The sequence below is a fragment of the Pan paniscus genome, chromosome 16, assembly GCF_029289425.2.
Source record: "Pan paniscus chromosome 16, NHGRI_mPanPan1-v2.0_pri, whole genome shotgun sequence".
NCBI lineage: Eukaryota > Metazoa > Chordata > Mammalia > Primates > Hominidae > Pan > Pan paniscus.
In genome coordinates, this window is record NC_073265.2 from 22,992,808 (window position 1) to 23,017,213 (window position 24,406).

Here is a 24,406-nt window from a genome sequence, read left to right on the forward strand (position 1 = left end):
TCGCACGGTAGCCTTGCTATGGCGCGAGAAGTGATACTGCGATAGGAACTGAGGGTGGGTAAAGTTCAACGAATGACCGACCGTGCGCTAGAACAACCTAGTGTGGGAGACCGTGCCTTAGTGGTGTACCAGGAGGTGCAAACAATTTCCTGTAAAGTTATGGTTCCGGGAGAGATTTATTCGTTGACACCTATTTAAATACACTAAGGGTCTGGGCACAGTGGCTCACACCTGTAATCCCAGCACTTTGGGAGGCCGAAGCAGGAGGTTCACCTAAGCCCAGGAATTCAAGACCAGCCTGGACGACATGGGGACAACTACCCCCCACCCCCCACCTCCGCCCCCGTCTCTATAAAAATAAAAATGATACTAATAAACGCTCTAAGGCATAGTTTCTAAAAGCATGGATTGTGGAACTATGTGACCTTGAGCAAGTCACATAAACTCCTAGGTGCTTTGCTTTCCCCTTCTGTAAAATGGGGACAATAACAATAATATCTGTCTCTTAGTGTTGTGAGGATTAAATGAATTAATACATATAAAATGCTTAGAGGAGTGCCCGGCATATGATAAGCCCTTCGTGTTTGTTAGTCATCATTTTTTTAGTTCCTATTATGTGCCAAACTTTGTGCTAGACTCTTAAGAACACAAGAAATGTACATGATGCAGAACCTGTCCTCAGGAAGCTGGTTCGGTCTTGTTGGGATGGGGAACACTAAATTAGATTATGAGGTTAGGGTTGGGTCTGTAGATGATGAACTTTTAATTACTGAGGGCAGTTCTCTTCATTAGAACCAGGCTGCTCACCTTCATAGATAAGCCACCGGTCAAGGTTAGCCAAGCTGTGACAGGAGCAAGTTTGTCTATGGTGGTTCTCTCGCCCCTTGCAGAAACCAACCAAGCAGTGCCTTTGATGGAAATACTTCCTCACCACAAGACTACATCCCTTGGCTTGCTTTTTCAGGCACTCATTTCGGAACTCAAGGCTTGCCTAGGGAGCAGGCTGCTTAAGTTTGGTTTAACAATCTTTTTGAAGGCCCGCCATGTGCCAGGCAAATTGTGCCTGCTGCTGGAAATCGCCTGAAGCAGCTCTCAGTGGCTTGAAAAACAGGAAAAGAGATCATTCCAATACACTGCAGTGATAAAAGGTATCTCCTAAATGCCGTGGGAGTTCCGAGCAATGGGAGGCCTGTCAGATAAACTGATCAGAACTAAGATGTCATCAGGTTGTTATAACTTTATGTATTTTTCCTCCCTAGTAACAGAGTCCTTACTTAATCAAAAAAAAAAAAAAAAAAAAAGTCATGTTGAAAATTGAGGCAAGACCTTAGGGCAGTGGGAAAATAGTTTTAGGATATTTGGCATAAGCAACACCTTTGAGAGCTTCTCGATTGTACCAAGCATAAGCAAGGCACATACATGCCTATGTGTGGGGCCACATCTGTTAACAGGTGGTACTGTTGAGAGAGTCCAGCTAGGTGAGTAAAGGAAGCTGGAGCCCTAGGTTCCACGTATGTACAATAAAGAATATTTCCTGAATATGACTTCCACTAAGTAGATGTGTTGTTTTAAAGAAAATAAAAATTCAACACACGTGGGTGAAGTCACTTTCTCTCAAGTCATTTCTTCATCATCATGAACAGGAATTTCTTGATGACCCACTATGCAAAAGGCACTGTGCTGGCCTCTCATCAGAAGAATAGGGTAAAAAGAGTGTACTATATGATCGTTATCCTCAAGGGAGGCTAAAGAGTTAAGACAAGTAATGGAGTCCTGGAACTCAGGGAATCTGCTGTGTTAACACAGAAGAATCTCAGCTAATACAAGGCCTCCAGTTGCTGGAGGCCAGAGAAGAACCTTGATATTCTCATTTCTGGAGCTTGTTAGGGCACAGGATCTCAGGCAGGTTAATCTCCAGAGCCAAGTTATAAAGTTTGTATCAGTGATGGGCAGCCCAGGCCCCCACATCTCATAATTTCACATAAAAATAAGGAAAACTGCCTTTGCATTGCTAGTTTTGGAATATATACAAATACTGTCATTTTAGTGATGAAAATGCAAGGCAACTTTCTTCATTGATACTTTTCCTATCAATAAAGTTGAATTTTTCCCACTTGGGGCTCAATAAAATTTGAATTCTTACTAAAAAAAGGTACAGCCCATACATTAAAAAAATCCCTACATCAGTGCTTGTGTACAAAAAGGTGGTTTACTGATAGCCTTCGTGGTGGGCAGTCTCCAAGGGCGTCTACTCCTCTGGCCATTCCTTCATTCCTTCCTTCTGAGAGAACGGGCAGCTAAGTTAGCCTTCCTGCCTCACATCCCCCTCTCTACGGGGTGCAGAATCATTCAAGGACACAGTGTAGAGTGACCCACATGAGAAAAGAGCTGCCATGCAGTCCTGTGTACACTGCTTGATGGCAAGCAGGGGAGGGATGGTGGAGCTGGGCCTGATGAACTGGAGAGGACAGACAGGGTGTTCCTGACAGAGAGGGGAAAATGCAAAGTAAGTTCTAGTACTGCAGTCTATTCTGATTTGAGTGGAGGGAAAAGTGCTTGCAAGAGTCACAGGAGTGAAGACTGAAAAGGTACGTAAGGCACCTGATAGGTTGCGAAGACCTGGAATTATCAAGCAAAGTGTTTGAGGTGCAAGGAGACAGCAAAGACAATTGAGCAGGGGAATGACTAAGTCAGTTCTTTAGAAGGATTGATCTGTTTGGGAGGCCAAGGTGAAAGGATCGCTTAAGGCCAGGAGTTTGAGACCAGGCTGGGCAACATTTCAACACCTCAACTCTACAAAAAATTTAAAAAATAGTCGGGCATGGTGGCGCATACCTGTAGTCCTAGCTACTCGGGAGGCTGAGGTGGGAGGATCGCTTGAGCCAAGGAGCTCAAGATTATAGTAAGCTATGATTATGGCACTGTAGTCCAGCAAGAGAGCAAGACCCTGTCTCTTAAAAACAAACCAAAAAAAAAAAACAAGAAAAAGAAGAAGAAGAGTTGATTTGTTACCAGGATGCTGGATGGCCAGGGGTAGGGAGGAAAGACTGATGGCAATAACATTAGGTATAAAAGTGTAGTTCCGTCCAGGGTCCTAGGAGCCATATCATTTACTGCATTGTATGTCATTCTCATTGAGACCAATGCCGATTCTGACAGAGAACAATGCCTGAAGGGACCTCAGAGACAGCAACAGCTCACCCATTCCACACTGCTCAGCCTCAGCACCTTTGGAAAATTCTAGGCAGTTGACTTTAGCAGTCAAAGTGAGAAGTCAATCCCTTTTTTCTGCTCCTCCCTTCCCTACCTTCCTTTGCAGGCTGTGGAAGGAAGTAATGGCAGAAGCAGTAAGCAAAAAAAAAAAAAAAAAAAACTCAAAAAACAAAACAAAACCCCTGGTAGTGTTTTTTGCGGGGTGAAGGGTGTGTGGTAGGGAGGTGTTGAGTGATGGGGGATCCTATTTTTAAGATAGCTTGTTTCTGCTACATCTACAGCCCTCTATTGTAAATCTACAACTGAGATCAGGTGACCCAAAAACATTTATGACTATGATAATATTTGGTATTTATAGACTTTCAAATCTGAATCTCAAGAAACCATCTCTCTCCTCCTGCAAGTACATTTCCTGCAATTAGACTATACTGTCACCAGGTGGAACGTGGTGGGGGCAGCATGTTTAGACTAGCCTTGGAGCAAGGCTCATCTCTATTTAAAACCTAGATTGCTGCCTTTGGGCCCTTTCTACACCGGTTTTTACCTTAATGTGCAATGGGGATAACACTCTCCTCTCAGGGGCTGTTGGGAAATGGGATAACCTATATAAAACATATACAACAATGCCTAGAGCAGTGATTGTGTCTCTCTCTGAAAAACTGAGTTTAGTGATTTTTCCAAGATAGAGAAGAATACAATATGGTTGACTGCTGCCTTGGAAAAGGGAAGTCCTGGAATTAGACTACCTGGGGGTCAGGGTGCAGGAGAGGGTGAAGTGTCAATGTTGGGGGTGGGGTCAGGAGGCAGGGAACAGACTCACTGTGATGCTGATGGCCTGGTAACCAGAACAGGGTAGCTGAAAAGTCCTATCATATGCAAAACAAATCCAATTATGTATGCAGTTGCTGGTGTTGGTGGTGGGGGGAGGGGAGATGTTCAGTACAACTGGGACCCCATAACAGGTGAAGTACAGACGAGTTCCTGGCAAGCAGGCAAGCAGGAAATAAAATGCGCTAGCAGTTAGCAGGGCAACAATCATCAGAAGCAGAAAGTCCTTGGGAAGAGGACTTAACAGAGCAAAGCAGGTCCCTAGCCTCAAGAGACAGGAGCAGTAGAAAGATTACTAAGACACTTCTTGGAGCCGGACACAAAGGCAGAACCGCTCTTGCAGTAACACAATTGAGCCTGAATCTAAACTGGCTTGAGTTACTTCCCCAACTTAGCTCTGTGTTCTTCAGAACATCAGTTCTAAGAGATGTTGATAGGTTCAAAAAAGAAGAGAAAAAGAAGAAAGTGGTTTCCTTGGCCACAGAAGTTTGGTAACTGCTGAAGTAAACAAGTATTTCTTTACTGTAGCACTTCTCGGTCTTTAAAAACCTAACATTTGTTGTCAATTTTTTAAAGAAAGATACATGCAGTGTTTCCTAAACTTATCTGAACACTTAATCCTTTAAATGGGAGAACACAAATACTATTAAGAATTATTCTTATCTAAGAAGAGTGTCAGGACTAGTCCAGGTCCTGGAGAGTAGGGTATGGCTCCAGCAGTAGGCTGGGAGGAGAGGACTGTGGAAGCTGGATTAGGCATGGTGCCTCATGATCAGGGCTGGATGAAAGCAACAGGCCTGAAAATCTGGCAGAGCTATAAGAAACATTTTAAAAAACCGAAATAAAAATGTACTCATTCTTTTTCTTGTGCCTTTTCTAAAAAGTAAAAATACCGCTCTTCATGAAATAGCATGTTATAAAACAGTATACAGTATTAAATAAGTCTAAATATTAATTTTTAAAGTCTGGAAACATCTATATCAAAATGCTCATGAAAGGTTTTTTCTTTGGCATGATAGGATTTGTTGGTTATCATCTTTTTTGCCTATTTGTATTTCTCATTTATATAATAAATGTATTGCTTTTAAATTAAAGTTACTTTTTAAAACCATTTTATTAAAGAAACCAATCATAGCAATTAGGAAATTAAGTAAAACTTTTTGTGGGCCGAGCGTGGTGGCTCACGCCTGTAATCCCAGCACTTTGGGAGGCCGAGGCGGGCGGATCACGAGGTCAGGAGATCGAGACCATCCTGGCTAACACAGTGAAACCCCGTCTCTACTGAAAATACAAAAAATTAGCTGGGCGTGGTCGTGGACGCCTGTAGTCCCAGCTACTTGGGAGGCTGAGGCAGGAGAATGGCGTGAACCCGGGAGGGGGAGGTTGCAGTGAGCCGAGATCGTGCCGCAGCACTCCAGCCTGGGCGACAGAGTGAGACTCTGTCTCAGGAAAAAAACAAAAAAAAAAACAAAAAAAAAACACTTTTCATGTAAATGTTTTAAAGTTTAGGATTTAATTCTGTAACTATGGCAATATTATTTTACCTGTTATTATTTTATTGTTATCATTTTCTCCTTAAGCTAACCCTTAATACATCTGAATGGACTCTCTTTTAGAAAGAGACGTATTTGTTTCTTAGGGTCGCTGTGACAAAGTACCACAAACTGAATAGCTTAAACCAACAGAAGTATATTATCTCACAGTTCCAGAGGCTAGAAGTCCAAAATCCAGCCTCCGGAACAGGACCATGCGCCCTCTGAAGGTCTAGGGAATAATCCTTTGCCTCCTCTTCCTAGCTTCCTCGGCTTGTAGCTGCATCATTCCAATCTGTCTCCATTCATCACATGGCCTTCTTCCCTATGTGTCTGTGTGACCTCTTCATATAAGGATGCTATAGTCATCAGATTTAGGCCTCACTGTAATCCAGGATGACCTCATCTTAACCAATGTATCAGCCAAGACCTTAATTGCAAAGATCTGATGTGAGACTCTGGGTGGATACGAATTTGGGGGTGGGGAGGAAATTCTTCAATTCACTGAAAGACTCTAGCAATGATTTAATCAATAAACCCTTAGAACTGTAAATCAGTACATTTTAGAGAGCCTATTATTTGAACCCATCAACATTTTAACTGTATAAAACTGTGGGAAGAAATCCTAATTTTATCACTGTCCTACAGAAATGTGTTGACAAGTACCCAACGATGTTCACAGCAACATTTTTTTGTAATAGCGAAAAATGAGAACAAGCTGAATGTCTATCAATTTGGGACTAATTAAATTATCTCACATCTACATTCTGCAGCCTTGAAAAAGAATAAGGTAGATCTGCATGATAGACAAGTCAATCCACCCTCATTACCTCATTTAACTCTAATTACTTCCCAAAGGCTCTATCTCTAAATACCATCCCATAGAGGATTAGGATCATCCCATATGATTTCTGGGAGGATACAAACAATCAGTCCATAACAATCCTCCTTTAAAAGACTCAGGTTATGGCCAGGTGTGGTGCCTCACACCTGTAATCCCAGCACTTTGGGAGGCCGAGGTGGGTGGATCACCTGAGGTCAGGAGTTCAAGACCAGCCTGGCTAACATGGTGAAACCTTGTCTCTACTAAAAATACAAAAAATTAGCCAGGCGTGTGGCAATGCCTGTAATCCCAGCTACTCAGGAGGCTGAGGCAGGAGAATGGCTTGAACCTGGGAGGCGGAGGTTGCAGTGAGTCAAGATGGTGCCATTGCACTCCAGCCTGGGCAACAAGAGCAAAACTCCACCTCAGAAAAACAAAACAAAACAAACTCAGGTTATAAAACAATGCTTTATATCGAAACTGATTGAAGCCTTTTAAAATTAGCACATAGGAAAAAATGCCCCAAAGGACCTTTATTGGTGGTTTAGTTACTTGATGTACAGACAGTATAGCCCACTTTCAGGATAGCTGAAATTAATCACCAAAAAGAATCCAGAGTAACTGATCTTGGAGAGACCTGTTACGCCACTAGTAATGTATCATTATGACTCATGCTATGGTTGTCATTCTTATCCATTAATCAGATCTGTGGGAATGGCAACCCTTCCAACTTCCTAACCAAGTGCTGGAGGGAAGCTGCTATAATGAGAACTTGTTAAAATGTGAATTGGACAATAGGCCTCCTGAAATGAAGGAAAGGTAACTGCTAAGGAAGAATGGTATTACCAACATCTTCTCCCAGCACCATACTACTGGTTCATGTCGCTGCTGACAAGGGCATTTCATGACACTAAAGAGCCGTGAAATAGAAATTGAAAAAGAATGTAATCTGTGTAGAAATGATGTGGTACCTCAATAGTAACTAGCAAGGTAAGATCTTACACAAAATGTTTTTTCACTAAAGGGGTTTGAAATGCAAACAGTCAAAATGGATATAAAAAAAAAGTTTCTTCTTTAGACCGCACAACTGATGCAGAGTAAATTGTGTCATGAATGAAATAGTTTTAAGTTGGGCTTTTTTAGAAGGTAATGATAGTAGAGTTAAACTAAGACAAATAACTGGGATTTGCAATGGAAGCCGAGTTTTTTTGAAGCTGCAAAGAATCTTAGGAGCTTTTAGAGCACACTAGGCAAACTGGTTGTCCCAGGAAGGATGACAAAATAGAATTATTATATAGACATTGTGAAATGGTATAGGCCAAAACCCTAAGACATATCTATAAAAGCCCCATCACCCCCCTCCTCCACTCAGAGGGATCCATTCTTGCAAACCTGTTTGTTTGAATAGAAAATTTTCTTGTTAAGTTTCAATCCAAATACAACTGTTCAGAGAAGAATGGCATGAAATAGCTTCTTTGAGTCTTAGGAAGAGGTAAAGGATGAAACACAAAAACACAAAAACTGTGCAGGTGGCACAAATTATACAAAGTCAAACAAGGTAACTCATATGAGTTATAGAATTGTGGTTTGCCTTTTTATACTTTCTTTAATTAAAATCATATTTGCTCAAAGGCACAAAGTAAGGAAAATTTTAATATTTATTTTATTATTTTTATTTATTTTTTTTTGAGACTCTCGCTCTGTCGCCCAGGCTGGAGTGCAGTGGCACGATCTCGGCTCACTGCAAGCTCCGCATCCTGGGTTCACGCCATTCTCCTGCCTCAGCCTCCCGAGTAGCTGGGACTACAGACACCTGCCACGACGCCCGGCTAATTTTTTTTTGTTTTTTTTTTTTTAGTAGAGATGGGGTTTCACTGTATTAGCCAGGATGGTCTCGATCTCGTGACCTCGTGATTCGCCCACCTTGGCCTCCCAAAGTGCTGGGATTACAGGTGTAAGCCACCGCACCCGGCAATACTTATTTTATGACTTCAATATTCCATCATTTTCCAATTCAAGTTTAGTCCAGCGGGATGCATACAAGAAGTTTCTTAAAATCTGATTGTCTGCTTAGATTATGTTGTGTAAATTCAAACCTTGTTATTTTAGAGCAACAAAATGCTTTAAATCAGCTGTTCTCAATCCTCACTGCACAGCAGAATCACCTTGAGAGCCATCAGAAATACTGATGCCCAGGCCTCACCCAAAGCAAATGAATCAGAATCACTAAAGGTGTCATCCAGGCATATATATATATATATATATATATATACACACACACACACACACACACACACAGAGAGAGAGAGAGAGAGAGAGACATAGAGAGAGAGACAGAGAGAGATGGAGTTTTGCTCTTGCTCTTGTTGCCCAGGCTGGAGTGCAATGGCAAAATCTCGGCTCACTGCAACCTCTGCCTCCCGGGTTCAAGCGGTTCTTCTCCCTCAGCCTCCCGAGAAGCTGGGATTACAGGCATGCGCCACCATGCCTGGCTAATTTTGTACTTTTAGTACAGACAGGGTTTCTCCATGTTGGTCAGGCCGGTCTCGAACTCCTGACCTCAGGTGATCCGCCTGCCTCGGCCTCCCAAAGTGCTGGAATTACAGGCGTGAGCCACCACGCCCGGCAAGCATCAATATTTTTAAGAGCTCTCAAGTTGATTCTCATGTGTATTCATAACAGAGAACCATTACATTTCTGTTTGGAATTATGTCATGTTATAATTAATAATATTTATGTTTTTCTAACTACAAAAGTAGTACCTGCACAATGCAGAGACCTAGGAAAACTGTAGGAAGGCACGATTTTAAAAAATTACCTGAAATCCCATTACTCCTTTGAGTGCCTATTACTGAGTGTTTTTTTTCAGGTGTATATGCATGGAAAGAATAGTACACTTTATATATTTTTTAAAAAAACGAGTATGATATATTTTAGAACTAGAAGGCACCCTTAGAAATCATCTAGTATAAATCTCTTATTTTATAGATGAAGAAATTAAAGTCAAGAGAGTCCCTAATTCAAAGTGAATCATGTAGTTCATTTGGAGTCAGGATTAAAATCCAGGTTTCTCAGGCTAGAGTGCAGTGGCACGATCTCGGCTCACTGCAGCCTTGACCTCCTGGGCTCCAGTGATCCTCCCACCTAAGCCTCCCAAGTAGCTGGGACTATAGACACAAGCCACTTTGCTGGCCTGATTTTTTGTTTTTTGTAGAGACAGGGTTTCACCATATTGCCCAGGCTGGTCTCAAACTCCTGGCCTCAAGCGATCTGCCCACCTTAGCCTTCCAAAGCACAAGGATTACAAGGGTGAACCACCACACCAGGCCTGGAAAATCTTACACTAGTTTTCTTTTCCTTGCAAAACAAAATTTGTGCAAAAACTTTAAAACTTTAATTTCAACTTGAAGCTCCATTTCCATAAATAACCTATTATTTCTAATGATCTTCTAATATTTTAAAAATAACAAGCAAAGCTTTATAGGGAAGACCTTCATCTTTCTCCTGAAGAATTCTAGCATGCATATAGAGCAGCTGCCCTCACTGTATTCTGTGGAACACTGATTCTATTGGATGTTAACGAATGTATTAAGGAAAACAACAAAAAACAAAAAACTGGTTCCTTACTCAAGTAGATTGGGAAACAAAATTAAAGGAGATTCTTTACCAAACCATTTCTTGTTGTTTTCATATGTTATACTAACGGCACTAAGACTCTCTTGGGTGTGTGTGCAGAATATAATATGTAGAATTTCTCAAATTTATCTATTCTTGGAACCATCCTCAGCCTAGTCCTGATGTATTCATTTTTTGGAACGGAGTTTCACAAATAATACTATAAGGATTCCTAGGATAAAGAAATAAATGATCCAGAGTACCCCCACTGAGGCCAAAGCAACTTTTTATTTTTTGTTTATTTATTTTTTTTGCGACAGAGGCTTGCTCTGTCCCCCAGGCTGGAGTACAGTGGCACAATCTTGGCTCACTGCAACCTCCACCTCCTGGGTTCAAGAAATTCTCTGCCTCAGCCTCCTGAGTAGCTGGGATTATAGATGACTGCCACCACGCCCAGCTAATTTTTTGTACTTTTAGTAGGGACGGGGTTTCACCATCTTGGCCAGGCGGGTCTTGAACTCCTGACCTCGTGATCCACCCGCCTCGGCCTCCCAAAGTGCTGGGATTACAGGCGTGAGCCACAGCGCCCAGCCCAAAGCAACTTTAATTTAGGTTATAGTTTACACATTTTTATAGCAAGTAGGGGAGTATTTAAGTAGAAAGAATATATGATTCCAATGACTAACTTAATGTTTTCAAAAGTGTTCATTTAAAACTTATTAAAGCAGGGCCAGGTGTGGGCTCATGCCTGTAATCCCAGCACTTTGGGAGGCCAAGGCGGGAGGACTGCTTAAGCTCAGGAGTTCGAGACAAGCCTGGGCAACACAGTGAGACCCTGTCTCAAAAAAATAGTAAGTAAAAAAAAATTATTAAAATGTGGCTAGGAGCAGTGGCTCACGTCTGTAATCCCAGCACTTTGGGAGGCTGAGGCAGGCAGATCACGAGGTCAGGAGTTCGAGATCAGCCTGGCCAATGTGGTGACACCCTGTCTCCACTAAAAATACAAAAATTAGCCAGGCGTGGTGGCACGCATCTGTAGTCCCAGCTACTTGGGAGGCTGAGGCAGAAGAATTGCTTGAACCTGGGAGGCGGAGGTTGCAGTGAGCCGAGATTGCGCCACTGCACTCCAGCCTGGCAGCAGAGCAAGACTTCATCTCAAAAAAAAAAAAAAAAAAGTATTAAAATGTAATAAGAAGGCCGGGTGTAGTGGCTTATGCCTGTAATCATCACTTTGGGTGGGCGAGGTGGGTGGATCACCTGAGGTCAGGAGTTTGAGACTAGCCTGGCCAACACGGTGAAACCCCATTTCTACTAAAAATACAAAAATGAACAGGGCGTGGTGGCGGGCACCTGTAATCCCAGCTACTCAGGAGGCTGAGACAGGAAAATTGCTTGAACCTGGGAGGCAGAGGATGCAGTGAGCCAAGATCGTGCCACTGCACTTCAGCCTCGGTGACAGAGTGAGACTCTCTCTCAAAAAAAAAAAAAAAAAAGAAAGAAAAGTGTAATAAGATTATCTTGAAAATTAGACAAAATTGCATGAAAATCATTGCCCCAATAGAATGTATATCCATTTTTATGTTTTATTTTGCACAAGTGTAGTTACAGTACATTCACATCTTGGTGTTTGTTTACTTTCAATTTAATTTACTCACATTTGCTAAACATTTATTCAGTACTTTCTATGTTCTAGGCAACAGGCTCAAAGATAATATATAGCTTCTGACCTGGGGGGATTTAGGGTTGCCTATAGAGGGGTAGAAATAAGTGCTCAGGGGACTTTAACAAACAAAATGCAATGTGGTAAGTGCTGTTATGCAGAATATAATGCAACAAAGAAGAATGCCCAATAGGGTCAGAAGCTTGAGATAAATATAAGGTTCATCAGAGAGAACGTGGTAAAGACAAAAAGTAGAAAGGAGCAGAAACACAATCTATAGTTAGGTCTTCCTACAATCAGATAGATACACATTTTAGGATGGATTGGAGAGGCAAAAGACTTCCCTTTCTGCCTTGTTTAAGTAGTCTGCTATGAACACATATTTTTAAAATCAGAAAATAAAGTGGAGGTGGCAATCTTCAGCCTCTCTACATCATCATCATCTTCAAGAGTCCCAACTTTTTTGTTGGCCAAGGAAGCCTTTTTCAACCTTACCTCCCACGGCATCTCCTTCCCCCTAACTCCAGCCATGTCGAATAACTTGGAGTCAAAGAAATACAAATTAAAAAATAATACAGTACCATTTCAAACTATTAAAAAAAATTATAGACTGTGAAATGTAAATGGTGCCATTTTTCCTAGTGGACATTTTAATTTTTTTTGTTGTTGTTTGCAGAGGCAAGGTCTCACTATGTTGCCTAGGCTGGTCTTGAACTCCTGAGCTAAAGCAATCCTCCTGCCTCAGCCTCCCAAAGTTCTGGGATGACAGGTGTGAGCCACCACGCCTGGCTCCTGTGGGCATTTAAAATGAAAATTCTTTAAAAATGTGCATACTCTTTGATCTAGCAACTCCAATTTCACTTCCAGGACTATAACTTTAGGAAATAAGAAAAGACATACAGATATGTTCACAGCAACACTGGTTATAAAAGGAAGGAAAACAGGAAACAATTTAAATGTCCAATAATAGGCTATATTATGAAAAAGGTATACAATACAAAACCCAATCACTTTAAAGAATGACATACATTATTTAATGACACATCATTAAAAACACATCAATGGTGTTATTTGGTAATGATGTGATACATCATTAAAAACACCACATAACCTAGCACTTTGGGAGGCCGAGGCAGGCAGATCACCTGAGGTCGGGAGTTCGAAACCAGCCTGACCAACACGGTGAAATCCCATCTCTACCAAAAATACAAAATTAGCCGGACGTGGTGGCGTGCGCCTGTAATCCCAGGTACTCGGGAGGCTGAGGCAGGAGAATTGCTTGAACCCGGGAGACGGAGGTTGCAGTGAGCCGAGATAGTGCCATTGCACTCCAGCCTGGGCAACAAAAGCAAAACTCCGTCTCGAAAGAAAAAACAAACAAACCAAACACCAGATATGTGGTGGGCACTAATCTCACAAGCCTTGAAAGTAGGTAGATTATCCAACTTTTACATGAAGAGGCTGAAACAAATTCAACTTGCCCAAGGTCATACAATTATTAAGTGGTGAAACCAGGATTCAAAAGGAGGCCATCTGCTGGGTGCAGTGGCCCATGCCTTTGTAATCTCAACATTTTGGGAGGCCAAGGCAGGAGAATCACTTGAACCCAAGAGTTTGAGAGCAGCCTGGGCAACATAGCGAAACCCTGTCAAAACAAAACAAAACAAGACTGGGCGTGGTGGCGCGCCCTGTGGTCCTAGCTCCTCGGAACGCTAAGGTTGGAAGGAACGCTCAGGTGGGAAGATCGCTTGAGCCGGGGAAGTCGAGGCTGCAGTGAGCCGTGATAGCGCCACTGCACTACAGCCTCGGCAACGGAGTGAAACCCTGTCTCAAAAAACAAACCCAAAACAAACAACAACAACAAACGCAGGCTAACTGAATACCGAGCCCATGTCCCCTTCCATGCCCACAATGTTGCCTTGCCTTTGTGCAGAATGTGGTTAGAACTGTTTACCTCGCAAGGTTACTGTGCAAGTGAAATGAAATAAACACATGACACAGTGGACATTCAATACTCAGAAACTACTAAGTAACTCGCTCAAGGTCAAGCTAGGATTTAAACCCAGGATTTGAATCTTTTGTTCCAGGGAGCGCGTAGGAGGTTAAGAAGCTTTTCTTGGCTTCCTTTTTTTTTTTTTTTTTTTTTTTGAGACAGAGTTTCGCTCTTGCTGCCCAGGCTGGCGTGCAATCGCACGGTCTCAGTTCACTGCAACCTCCGGCTCCCGGATCCAAGCGATTCTCCTGCCTCAGCCTCCTAAGTAGCTGGGATTACAGGCGCCCGCCACTAAGCCCGGCTAATATTTTGTATTTTTAGTAGAGACGGGGTTTCACCATGTTAGCCAGGCTGGTCTCGAACTCTTGACTTCAGGTGATCCGCCCACCAATTCTTAACGCTGAGTCAGTATGGGCTTTCCTTCAGCCCCATAAAGTGCACCTCAGAGGTCAGGGAACACATAACAAGGACATTCAAAAGGGGAGCGCGCGGAAGTGGCTTTAGGAAGCACTAAGTCTTGCCTGGTTTTTTTTCCTCCCTGCTTTTCTAAATCCAAACCCGGACTCCTCAACCCACAGCACCACCAATTTCCAGGGCGGAAATGACGTCGTATTCACGCGCCGGAAGTGCATTTGCAGAGTGAGACAAAGCGGAGATCGCTGGTGGGCCTGCTGTGGAGTACGCTTTGGACTGAGAAGCATCGAGGCTATAGGACGCAGCTGTTGCCATGACGGCCCAGGGGGGTCTGGTGGCTAACCGAGGCCGGCGCTTCAAGTGGGCCATTGAGCTAAGCGGGCCTGGAGGAGGCAGCAGGTGAGGCACCTGGGCAAGCTGTACATCACTGTTCATCCCAGAACTGCACCAGAGTAATGAGACCTGAGCCCTCAGGCATAACTCTGAAAAAGATGGGTGGCACACAGACATCACCTGGGGAGGTAGCGGCTTTTCTGCCGTGGAAGTTTCTCTGCTCAAACAATGCTTACATCAGTCCTCCTGGTAAGTCAAAGGACTGAGGAACATACGAGGGGGCTTGGTCTAATCTGAGTAGGTGCATCCGAAGATCTTTATTCCTATGATTGGTAGATCAGGAAATGTGGGATAAGAAGTATCGGAGGTTGCAGCTTTAGTTTCTTGGTTTGGTTTTTTTAGGGGTCGAAGTGACCGGGGCAGTGGCCAGGGAGACTCGCTCTACCCAGTCGGTTACTTGGACAAGCAAGTGCCTGATACCAGCGTGCAAGAGACAGACCGGATCCTGGTGGAGAAGGTACAGAGGTACAGATGTTACCGTAGCCCATGGGCCAGTCCTGAGTTACACACTCATCCTCTTCTCCTAGGTGGAGTTAACGTAGATAGCTCTTATCCTGAAGATTTGGAAACTAAACTGCTTGAGGCTGGTATTTTGGTATTTTATATATCAGCTACAAAAGTGCTTAATAGTTTGAAAAATAGAAGATATTTGGAACATAAGGTATAAGAAAGTAGGTTGAAAACTATCTTTTGGTGGCAACATCTTCCAGTTGAAGTGATCCTTTTTCTACTCTGGTTCCCTTACACCACATATCCAACTGTCAGGATACTCTGTTGGCTTTACCTACTACTTTTTCCTGTGTTCACCTCTCATCCCAATCCAAGCCACCATCCTTCATCTAGATTTCTGCAGTAGCCCGGCTAATTTTTGTATTTTTAGTACAGACAGGGTATCACCATGTTTGCCAGGCTGGTCTTGAACTCCTGACCTCAGGTGATCCATCCGCCTTGGCCTTCCAAAGTGCTGGGATTACAGGCATGAGCCACCGCGCTCGGCCCGGGGCTATTTATATTTCTAATTTCTCCTGTCATTTTGTTACATTTTTTCTAGAAACTTATCCATTTCCTAAAATTTCAAATGTATTGATATAAAGTTGTTCATAATATGATCACTTCCATATATGCAAGATCTGTGATGTTCATTTTTTCATTCCTGATATTGAATATTTGTCTCCTCTCCTTTCTTCATCAGGCTCACCAGTATTGATTTTTTAAAAATTATTTTCATTTATTTTTACAGGTCACTGTACCCATCACCAGTATTGATTTTATTAATCTTTTCAAAAATACTTGGGTTTTTTTCTAGTTTCTTGAAATGGATGCTTAGTTTATTTTTAGACTGCCATTACTTTTTTTCTTTTCTTTTGAGACAGTCTTGCTGTTGTCGCCCAGGCTGGAATGCAATAGCACGACCTTGGCTCACTGCAACCTCTGCCTCCCAGGGTCAAGCAATTCTCCTGCCTCAGCCTCCCGAGTAGCTGGGATTATAGGCACCCGCCACCACGTCCAGCTAATTTTTTTGTATTTTTAGTAGAGACGGGGTTTCACCACGTTGGCCAGGCTGGTCTGAAACTCCTGACCTCAGGTGATCCACCAAGCTCGGCCTCCCAAAGTGCTGGGATTACAGGTGTGAGGCACCGCGCCCGCCCAGATTGCCATTACTTTTAACGGCAACAACCGCAGTTACTTTTGCAGCAACCTGGTAGTATGTATTTAAGGTTATAAATTTCTCAGAACTCTAGCTGTGTCCCACGAGTTTTAAAATGTGGTACTTTTGCTATCATATAAATCAATTTTCCATTATAATTTCTTCATGTATCATTGTTAATTCCCAAACATAAGAGATTTTCTAGTTACTATAAAATTATTTCTAGTTTAATATCATTATAGTCAAAGAATATGTTTTGTACAATTTGCATTCTTTGAGATTGACATTTTCTTCATGGCTCAGCGAGTGGTCAGTTTTTGTGAATATCTTGTTTGAAAAGAATGTGAATTCTGCAATTGTTGAGTGCAGTGTTACATGTCAGTTGGGTTAAGTTTGTTAATGTCATTCAAATCTTCTATGTCTTGATTTGCCTGCTAATTCTATTATTTCTGGAACTAAATTAGTTCGATGGTTCTGTTAGTTATTGACTGAGGTGTGCTAATCTCCCATTATGTGGATTTATCTATTTCTTCAGTTGTAGATAGGACATTGATAGATACATAAGTACCAGGACAAAAGCAGGGAGATCTTTTTTCCAAAATCAGGAGAAAAAAATGACATCTGGAAAACCTATAGGGAAAGGCATAACAGATGGTAAGGATACTTTATCTTTAGTAGGAGGGCCTTCCTGTGGCAACGTGGAGAAGGGAAGAGGTCGTAGAATTGAGGAGTCAGCTCAGTTAGAAGCAGGGAGTTGGGAATTCCGTTCATGTGATTTAGCATCAGTGATATGGCAAATGTGGGACTAAGGGTGGTGATCAGAGGGTTAAAATTGTGTGTTTGTTTTAGCGCTGCTGGGACATCGCCTTGGGTCCCCTCAAACAGATTCCCATGAATCTCTTCATCATGTACATGGCAGGCAATACTATCTCCATCTTCCCTACTATGATGGTGTGTATGATGGCCTGGCGACCCATTCAGGCACTTATGGCCATTTCAGCCAGTAAGTATTCTTGAAACAATAACCCTTCCATAAGTTTGAAGAATTAAAGGCAGGCCGGGCATGGTGGCTCACGCCTGTAATCCCAGCACTTTGGGAGGCGCCAAGGCGGGTGGATCATCTGAGGGCAGGAGTTCGAGACCAGCCTGGCCAACATGGTGAAACCTTGTCTCTACTAAAAATGCAAAAATTAGCTGGGCGTGGTGGCACACGCCTGTAATCCCAGCTGCTTGGGAGGCTGAGACAGGAGAATCACTTGAACCTGGGAGGCAGAGGTTGCAGTGAGCCGAGATCGTGCCACTGCACTCCAGCCTGGGTGACAGAACGAGACTCCATCTCAAAAAAAAAGAAAGAATTAAAGGCAAATTCTTAGGGACAGTTTTTGGCTAACAGGTATATAGGGGAGTGGGGTAATGGTGGTGGCATGGAGGGGAATGTAGTGCTTACCATGGTTTTCTGTTTGCCTTTAATGGTCCTATTTGCTGTCTTACTATGGGTCTGTCTATATGAATTTAATATACAGTTGGCTTGATTCATATTGGGGGAAAGAGTTCTTTTGGTTTGACAACTTCTGTTACCGCAACAGCTTTCAAGATGTTAGAAAGTTCAAGCCAGAAGTTTCTTCAGGGTTTGGTCTATCTCATTGGGAACCTGATGGGTTTGGCATTGGCTGTTTACAAGTGCCAGTCCATGGGACTGTTACCTACACATGCATCGGATTGGTTAGCCTTCATTGAGCCCCCTGAGGTAAGGCAAAAGAAAAGCTGAATTTTGGGTAGTTGTAGTATACAGTGAATAGCTGACCTACTTGATGGTAGGGAATTGGAGTTGGTATTTGAGTTTCTTTTTTTTTTTTTTTTTTTTTTTGAGACGGAGTATTGCTCTGTCGCCCAGGCTGGAGTGCAGTGGCATGATCTCGGCAACCTCCGCCTCCTGGGTTCAAGCAATTATTCTGCCTCAGCCTTCCAAGTAGCTGGGATTACAGGCACCTGCCACCATGCCCAGCTAATTTTTTTGTATCTTTTAGTAGAGATGGGGTTTCACCATGTTGGCCAGGCTGGTTTTGAACTCCTGACCTCAAGTGACCTGCCCACCTCTGCCAAAGTGCTAGGATTACAGGCGTGAGCCACTGCGCCTGGCCTAGGGTTTCTTAAAAAATAAGAGCCATTAGGAGTTTTTAAGTTATTTTTAATTAATTAATTTATTTATTTATTTTGAGACAGAGTCTCACTCTGTCGCCCAGGCTGGAGTACAGTGGTGTGATCTTGGCTCACTGCAACCTCCGCCCCCCAGGTTCAAGCGATTCTCGTGCCTGAGCCTCCCTAGTAGCTGGAATTACAGGCACCTGCCACTGCACCTGGCTAATTTTTGTATTTTTAGTAGAGACAGGGTTTCACCATGTTGGCCAGGCTGGTCTTCAGCTCCTGACCTCAGGTGATCCACCCACCTCGGCCTCCCAAAGTGCTGGGATTACAGGTGTGAGCCACCATGCCTGGCCAAGTTACTATTTTTGAAACAGGGTCTTGCTCTGTCACCCAGGCTGGAGTGCAGTCATGTGATCATGGCTCACTGCAGCCTCGACCTCCGGGCTCAGGCACTCAGCCTCTCAAGTAGCTGGGACTACAGGTGTGCACCCCAATGGCTCGCTAATTTTTGTATTTTTTGTAGAGACAGGGTTTTGCCATGTTGCCCAGGCTGGTCTTGAACTCCTGGGCTCAAGCGATCTGCCTGCCTTGGCCTCCCAAAGTGTTTAGCTAAGATTAGCTACTGCACCTGGCCTGGAAGTTCTTTTTTAAGGATAGGCAAAATAGAGCTTGTGGTTAAAGTATTAAGTAATTGATTCAGGAAGTTATTTTAACACTCATTTGCCACTCACCTATTTATTCTTTCTTCTTTCAGAGAATGGAGTTCAGTGGTGGAGGACTGCTTTTGTGAACATGAGAAAGCAGCGCCTGGTCCCTATGTATTTGGGTCTTATTTACATCCTTCTTTAAGCCCAGTGGCTCCTCAGCATACTCTTAATCACTTATGTTAAAAAGAACCAAAAGACTCTTTTCTCCATGGTGGGGTGACAGGTCCTAGAAGGACGATGTGCATATTACGACAAACACAAAGAAACTATACCATAACCCAAGGCTGAAAATAATGTAGAAAACTTTATTTATGTTTCCAGTACAGAGCAAAACAACAACAAAAAAACATAACTATGTAAACAAGAGAATAACTGCTGCTAAATCAAGAACTGTTGCAGCATGTCCTTTCAATAAATTAAATGGTTGAGAACAATGCATTAAAAAAGTTGCACAAGTTCCCTTATATTTATTTTCCTTAATATTTCACTTCTATTTAATACAAGCTGGGACATAAAAATTCTGTTGGGGATACCTGGGGGAAGATGTGAGAAACTAATGCTGGATTCAGCTTATACATGATGAAAAGAAAAATAAACCAGACAAAAGGAGCACATAAATATGCATACAGTGTAACTGTTATTTTAATACCCACAATAAGGGATTTTTGTTAGCATGTTTAGGGGGAACGAGGATTGGTGGGATCCTTGGGCCACAGGAATCTGAGGCGAGCACATAAATATGCATACAGTGTAACTGTTATTTTAATACCCACAATAAGGGATTTTTGTTAGCATGTTTAGGGGGAACGAGGATTGGTGGGATCCTTGGGCCACAGGAATCTGAGGCAACGGAAGATATATAGAGTGATCATCCCCCTGCCGAAGGAACCTGGCACCTGTCAAGCAGATGCTGCAGTTCAAACTTCAGCTTTTAAGATAGATAGCTATTGAAGGCAGAGGGTCAGCAGGAGGATGTGTATTTCTAATCTACCCTGGTAAAGTCATAGGTAAGACTCAAAAGCGGGATCTTATTCAAAAGGCAGGTATTTCCTTTGTTTTCTGTCTTGAAACAGCCCCTTCCCCTAAGGTGCATTCTCTCAAGTTTTCAGTATTGCTTTATTTGCAGTGATTAAAAGAGATGAGAGACTTTGGAGACAACGTAAGCAACACATACACACATGAAATACTCTAGACAGAGATGAATATAAATCTGGCCTAATAACCAGTTTTCCATGTAACAGTGATTTTGTGTTTCAGGGGCTGAAGCAGTGGTTATATTAAAAGCCACTAATTCCCTTATCCCTTTAAAAGATTTTTACAATTCTCCAACCACAAACAGCACTTCTAAAACTAACTTTACTTTCTGCCCATAATTTGTTCTACATGGAAAAAAAAAATATTACTTTGGCCAGGGGTGTGTGTAAATGTGGCAGAATTCCTAGGCAGGCTGACCTTTACAGTATGGGCCTTTAAGATACTGGATCCTGGTTGTGCACAGTGGCTCACGCCTGTAATCCCAGCACTTTGGGAGGCCAAGGCGGGCGGATCACCTGAGGTTGGGAGTTTGAGACCAGCCTGACCAACATCAGTTTCAGTAGAGAAACCCCGTCTCTACTGAAAATACAAAATTAGCCGGGCGTGGTGGCACATGCTTGTAATCCCAGCCACTCGGGAGGCTGAGGCAGGAGAATCGCTTGAACCCAGGAGGCAGAGGTTGCGGTGAGCCAAGATCGTGCCATTTCACTCCAGCCTGGGCAACAAGAGCGAAACTACGTCTCGGAAAAAAAAAAAAAAAAAGATACTGGATCCTGCAGGACATGACTCACTACTGTTAAACTCAACTAAGCAATGGAGTGTTGCAGTGGGAGTTGTAAATAATGCTTCTACCATCTGTAGGAAGTAACAGAAAAAAAGACTTAAGATCCTATCCGCTTTGCCATCCTCAGTGGGCCTGGAGGTTGAAGCAAGCAAAGGGAACAAATCAAAATTACTCCATTTCTTTCTTTCTTTTTTTGAGATGGAGTCTCCCTCTGTCGCCCAGGCTGGAGTGCAGTGGTGCAATCTCGGTTCACTGCAAGTTCCACCTCCCGGGTTCACGCCATTCTCCCGCCTCAGCCTCCCAAGTAGCTGGGACTACAGGCGCCCGCCACCATGCCCGACTAATTTTTTTGTATTTTTGTAGAGACAGGGTTTCACCATGTTAGTCAGGATGGTCTCAAATCTCCTGACCTCCTGATCCGCCTGCTTCGGCCTCCCAAAGTGCTGGGATTACAGGCGTGAGTCACTGCACCCGGCCCAAAATTACTCAATTTCTTAAGCTATATTGAAGGGTTTTCTCTGTCCTTACAGGTCAAATGAATAATTTGTGACACCTAGGTCAGCTTGCTCCATGTCCTATTTAGTAATCAAAGAAGAGTGGCACTATTTATGACTAATAAATTGAAATTCAAAAACAGCCATGAATACAGGCAAGAAAAGTTTCTCTAAATAACTATTCTGTAAAAGAAATGAAGATTTCACATACTTGAAATTACTGCTCAGCCAGCCACATAAGTAGTTTCCCTATGCTTGTAAGCCAGATGTTTGATCAGTATATTAGTAAATAAAAAGCTGAGCTTACACAAGTATTTCCTTGGCACACTGAACTTTCCTTTTGAAACATATCACTCTGTTACCCAGGCTGGAGTGCAGAGGTACAATCCTGGCTCACTGCAACCTCCGCCTCCTGGGTTCAAACGATTCTCCTGCCTTAGCCTTCCGTGTTGCTGGGATCACAGGCATGCACCACCATGCCCGGCTAATTTTTGTATTTTTAGTAGAGACAGGTTTTCACCATGTTGGCCAGGATGGTCTCGAACTCCTGACCTCAAGTGATTCACCTGCCTTGGCCTCCCAAAGTGCTGGGATTACAGGTGTGAGCCACGGAACCCGGCCTGAAGTTTCTGAAAACAAATTAGAAGACTGTTGGCTTGGCTAATCTCGTAGTTCAGGGCCAAGTTTCTGTAGTCAGAATGAAGAATAAAACTGAAAGAAAAAGGGGGAAATGCTTATACTTGGCATTAAGTTGAATGCCTCAAGTCTTAACTATGGCTTTGTAGATGAGGCAAAAGATTTCTTAGTGGTAAAATTTCTTCAACAGGTCAATGCCAGTCTGTATGCCATTTTAGTAAAGTAGGTAAGGAGAGTAGCCGCTCAGTAACTTTGGCACTAAAGAAAGAGTGTGGCTCTAGAGCTTCCAATTCCATTGCTAGATGTGCCCTTTAAAAGATGGTCCAGTGCTTTCAGGGAAGGATGTTTAGCCAGTTTTCCTAGTATTTGTTCCTTAAGATGTTTTGACCTGTGCTTAATAAGAGGGCATAAAAAAAGGCGCGGGGGTGGGGGCGGGGGGAGAAGAACCTGTTGATTAATGTGCACCATGACCTGCATTTCTTAGACAACAGCTTGTATGTTTTGTCCATGTTGCATAGAGAACCACGGACTATTTCAGTAAATGTTAATAGCTTCCTTTTGAAGTTCTCTTAGTTCGGCCATTTGAAAGGAACCTGAAAGAAATAATTTTTACCTTACCAAAAACAATTTCCATGGTAACACTGCCTGTGTTACAATGACAGAATGGGTTTTGAGTTAAGAGAAACAAAACAGTTGAAGTATACACTGACACAGTATTTGGATATTTAAATCTGGTATTTTGGGGGGATGTTTTTGAAGAAGTAGAGGCTGCAGCCATGTTTCAAGTTAGTATCCTAATATAAAATTAGAGCAGTGGGTATACTAAAGAAATATAGCTAAAAAATGTTTGCATCTTGGCTTGCCGAGGATAATAGGTCCAAATATACTTGACCATAAATTCTTTAGTAAGATGAAACTGTCTCTAGTTGTTATCCCCACAGTGTCAACATTGAACCATGACTTCTGAGATTCATCTTTAATGCTGAATATGTACTTGACTTGCTTTTTTTCTTCAGTTGAACTTCTAGCATCCCTTTTACCAATTCATTTATTGGCTCAGCTTGTTAATTCTAATTTGCCTTTGACTGCTCAGACGTGGCTTGAAAGACTTGAGCATTGTTCTGATGTTGAGGGAATATTTGCTTTTTCTGTAATGACTGCAGATCAGATGGGAGCTCTTTTACACAGGTACTTGAGGCTCAGCTCATCAAGAGTTCAGTATGATGTGTACAGAACACAGGCTTCTAGTTGAGTGGGAGTGGTAGTAATGAGCTGGCACTTCCATGGAGGACGTAGGCCTTTTAAGAAAACAGGCCAAGCACGGTCATTCAGAGTAGGTTATGAATAAATGGTGATCACTTCACTGCCACCACCCCGGACAAGTAGGACTCGCTCTAGTCCCTCGGTAAGCACCTCTAGGAACTCCATGTCTTCAAAACTTGTCAAGGAGACAGGCAAAAGAACAGCACAAACTTAAAACCTGGTATCATCATAATCTGAGGTTGTCTGATCATAGAGCTACAAAATTAGCTGCTTAATTATTATATATTCAGAAAAGCCTGAACTTTGGATTGAATTTAACCCTGTGAAGTAACCAGAGATCCACTCCTTTTGCATACATAATACCAGACTCCCATTTGTGTATTTAAAAAATGGGAAAACCTACAAGTATTACTCTAAATAAGATAAAAATGATGAAAGAAGAAGAAAAGCCACAATAGGGCAGCTAACAAGATTCCTAGAGAGAACCCAAGTAATTTCTAAGTGAAGCTGCTCAAGTCAGATTTTTCTGCCAGTTCGATTTGTCTTTTTCTTTTTAAACCTTTTTCTTTTCTTTTCTTTTTTTTTTTTTGAGACAGAATTTCCTCTTGTTGCCCAGGGTGGAGTGCAATGGTGCGATCTTGGCTCACTGCAACCTCCACCTCCTGGTTCAAGTGATTCTCCTGCCTCAGCCTCCCGAGTAGCTGGGATTACAGGCATCTGCTACCACACCCAGCTAACTTTTGTATTTTTAGTGGAGACGGGGTTTCACCATGGTGGCCAGGCTGGTCTCGAACTCCTGACCTCAGGTGATCCACCTGCCTCAGCCTCCCAAAGTGCTGGGATTACAGGCATGAGCCACCACACCTGGCCTAAACCTCTTCTTTCTTAATGGTACTGGTGGGAATAAGCTAATTTATGTGTCAATGCTGAAGGGTTTCCCGTATCCCAGGAGTCCTGGGATGAAGGTATGAGGAAGAATCCCTATCTCTTTTTTCCCCTCAGTTAAAGGAGGTTCTATCTCAGCTTCTCCCCTAACTCTATCCAAAAGAAAGGCTTTGCAAAGCGGGTAGAACCTAAAAAGGAGAAAGGATGTGGGTATGCTGTCTGTAGGACTGTCAGGAAGGGTTTTATACACTGAATATTAGATGTCATGTTGCAAATACACCACCTAAAACGTCTTTTAGAACTGAATTATATTTGCCCCAACTCCCCTAAAAGAGTTT

The 24,406-nt window shown here is 42.7% G+C and overlaps 2 protein-coding genes across 10 annotated transcripts in view; one reads left to right on the top strand and one right to left on the bottom strand.

Annotated features, from left to right (window-relative positions):
- The first annotated feature begins 15 nt into the window (after positions 1-15).
- EMC4 (ER membrane protein complex subunit 4) lies at positions 16-19,589 on the top strand. Of its 3 annotated transcripts, XM_003804949.6 has the most exons (6): positions 16-54; positions 14,243-14,477; positions 14,814-14,928; positions 16,969-17,122; positions 17,706-17,866; positions 19,019-19,589. In XM_003804949.6, exons 2-6 carry the CDS (start codon positions 14,392-14,394, stop codon positions 19,052-19,054), a joined length of 552 nt encoding a protein of 183 aa, XP_003804997.1. In that variant the 5' UTR covers positions 16-54; positions 14,243-14,391; the 3' UTR covers positions 19,055-19,589. The 3 variants fall into 3 exon arrangements, with proteins under 3 accessions (XP_003804997.1, XP_008963835.1, XP_024781436.1); XM_008965587.5 differs by lacking the exons at positions 16-54; positions 17,706-17,866 and having other exon boundaries at positions 14,277-14,477; XM_024925668.4 differs by lacking the exons at positions 16-54; positions 14,243-14,477 and having other exon boundaries at positions 14,814-14,936.
- The window catches only part of SLC12A6 (solute carrier family 12 member 6), a 108,018-nt gene continuing 102,868 nt past the window's right edge, over positions 19,257-24,406 (bottom strand). For 4 of the 7 annotated variants that reach the window (XM_055098820.2, XM_008965551.5, XM_008965557.5 and 1 more), the window contains one exon: positions 19,257-23,350. In XM_055098820.2, the coding sequence (XP_054954795.2) occupies positions 23,259-23,350 (92 nt within the window). In that variant the 3' untranslated portion in view covers positions 19,257-23,258. The remainder of the gene's footprint in view (positions 23,351-24,406) is intronic. The other 3 variants (XM_008965543.6, XM_008965553.6, XM_008965567.6) reach the window with 1 other exon arrangement.

Coding starts and splice junctions, on each gene's coding strand:
- EMC4 (XM_003804949.6), top strand. CDS start 14,392: ATGACGGCCCAGGGGGGTCTGGTGGCTAACCGAGGCCGGCGCTTCAAG. Junction 14,929..16,968: donor ACCGGATCCTGGTGGAGAAG/GTACAGAGGTAC, acceptor TGTTTGTTTTAG/CGCTGCTGGGACATCGCCTT. Junction 17,867..19,018: donor CCTTCATTGAGCCCCCTGAG/GTAAGGCAAAAG, acceptor TTCTTCTTTCAG/AGAATGGAGTTCAGTGGTGG.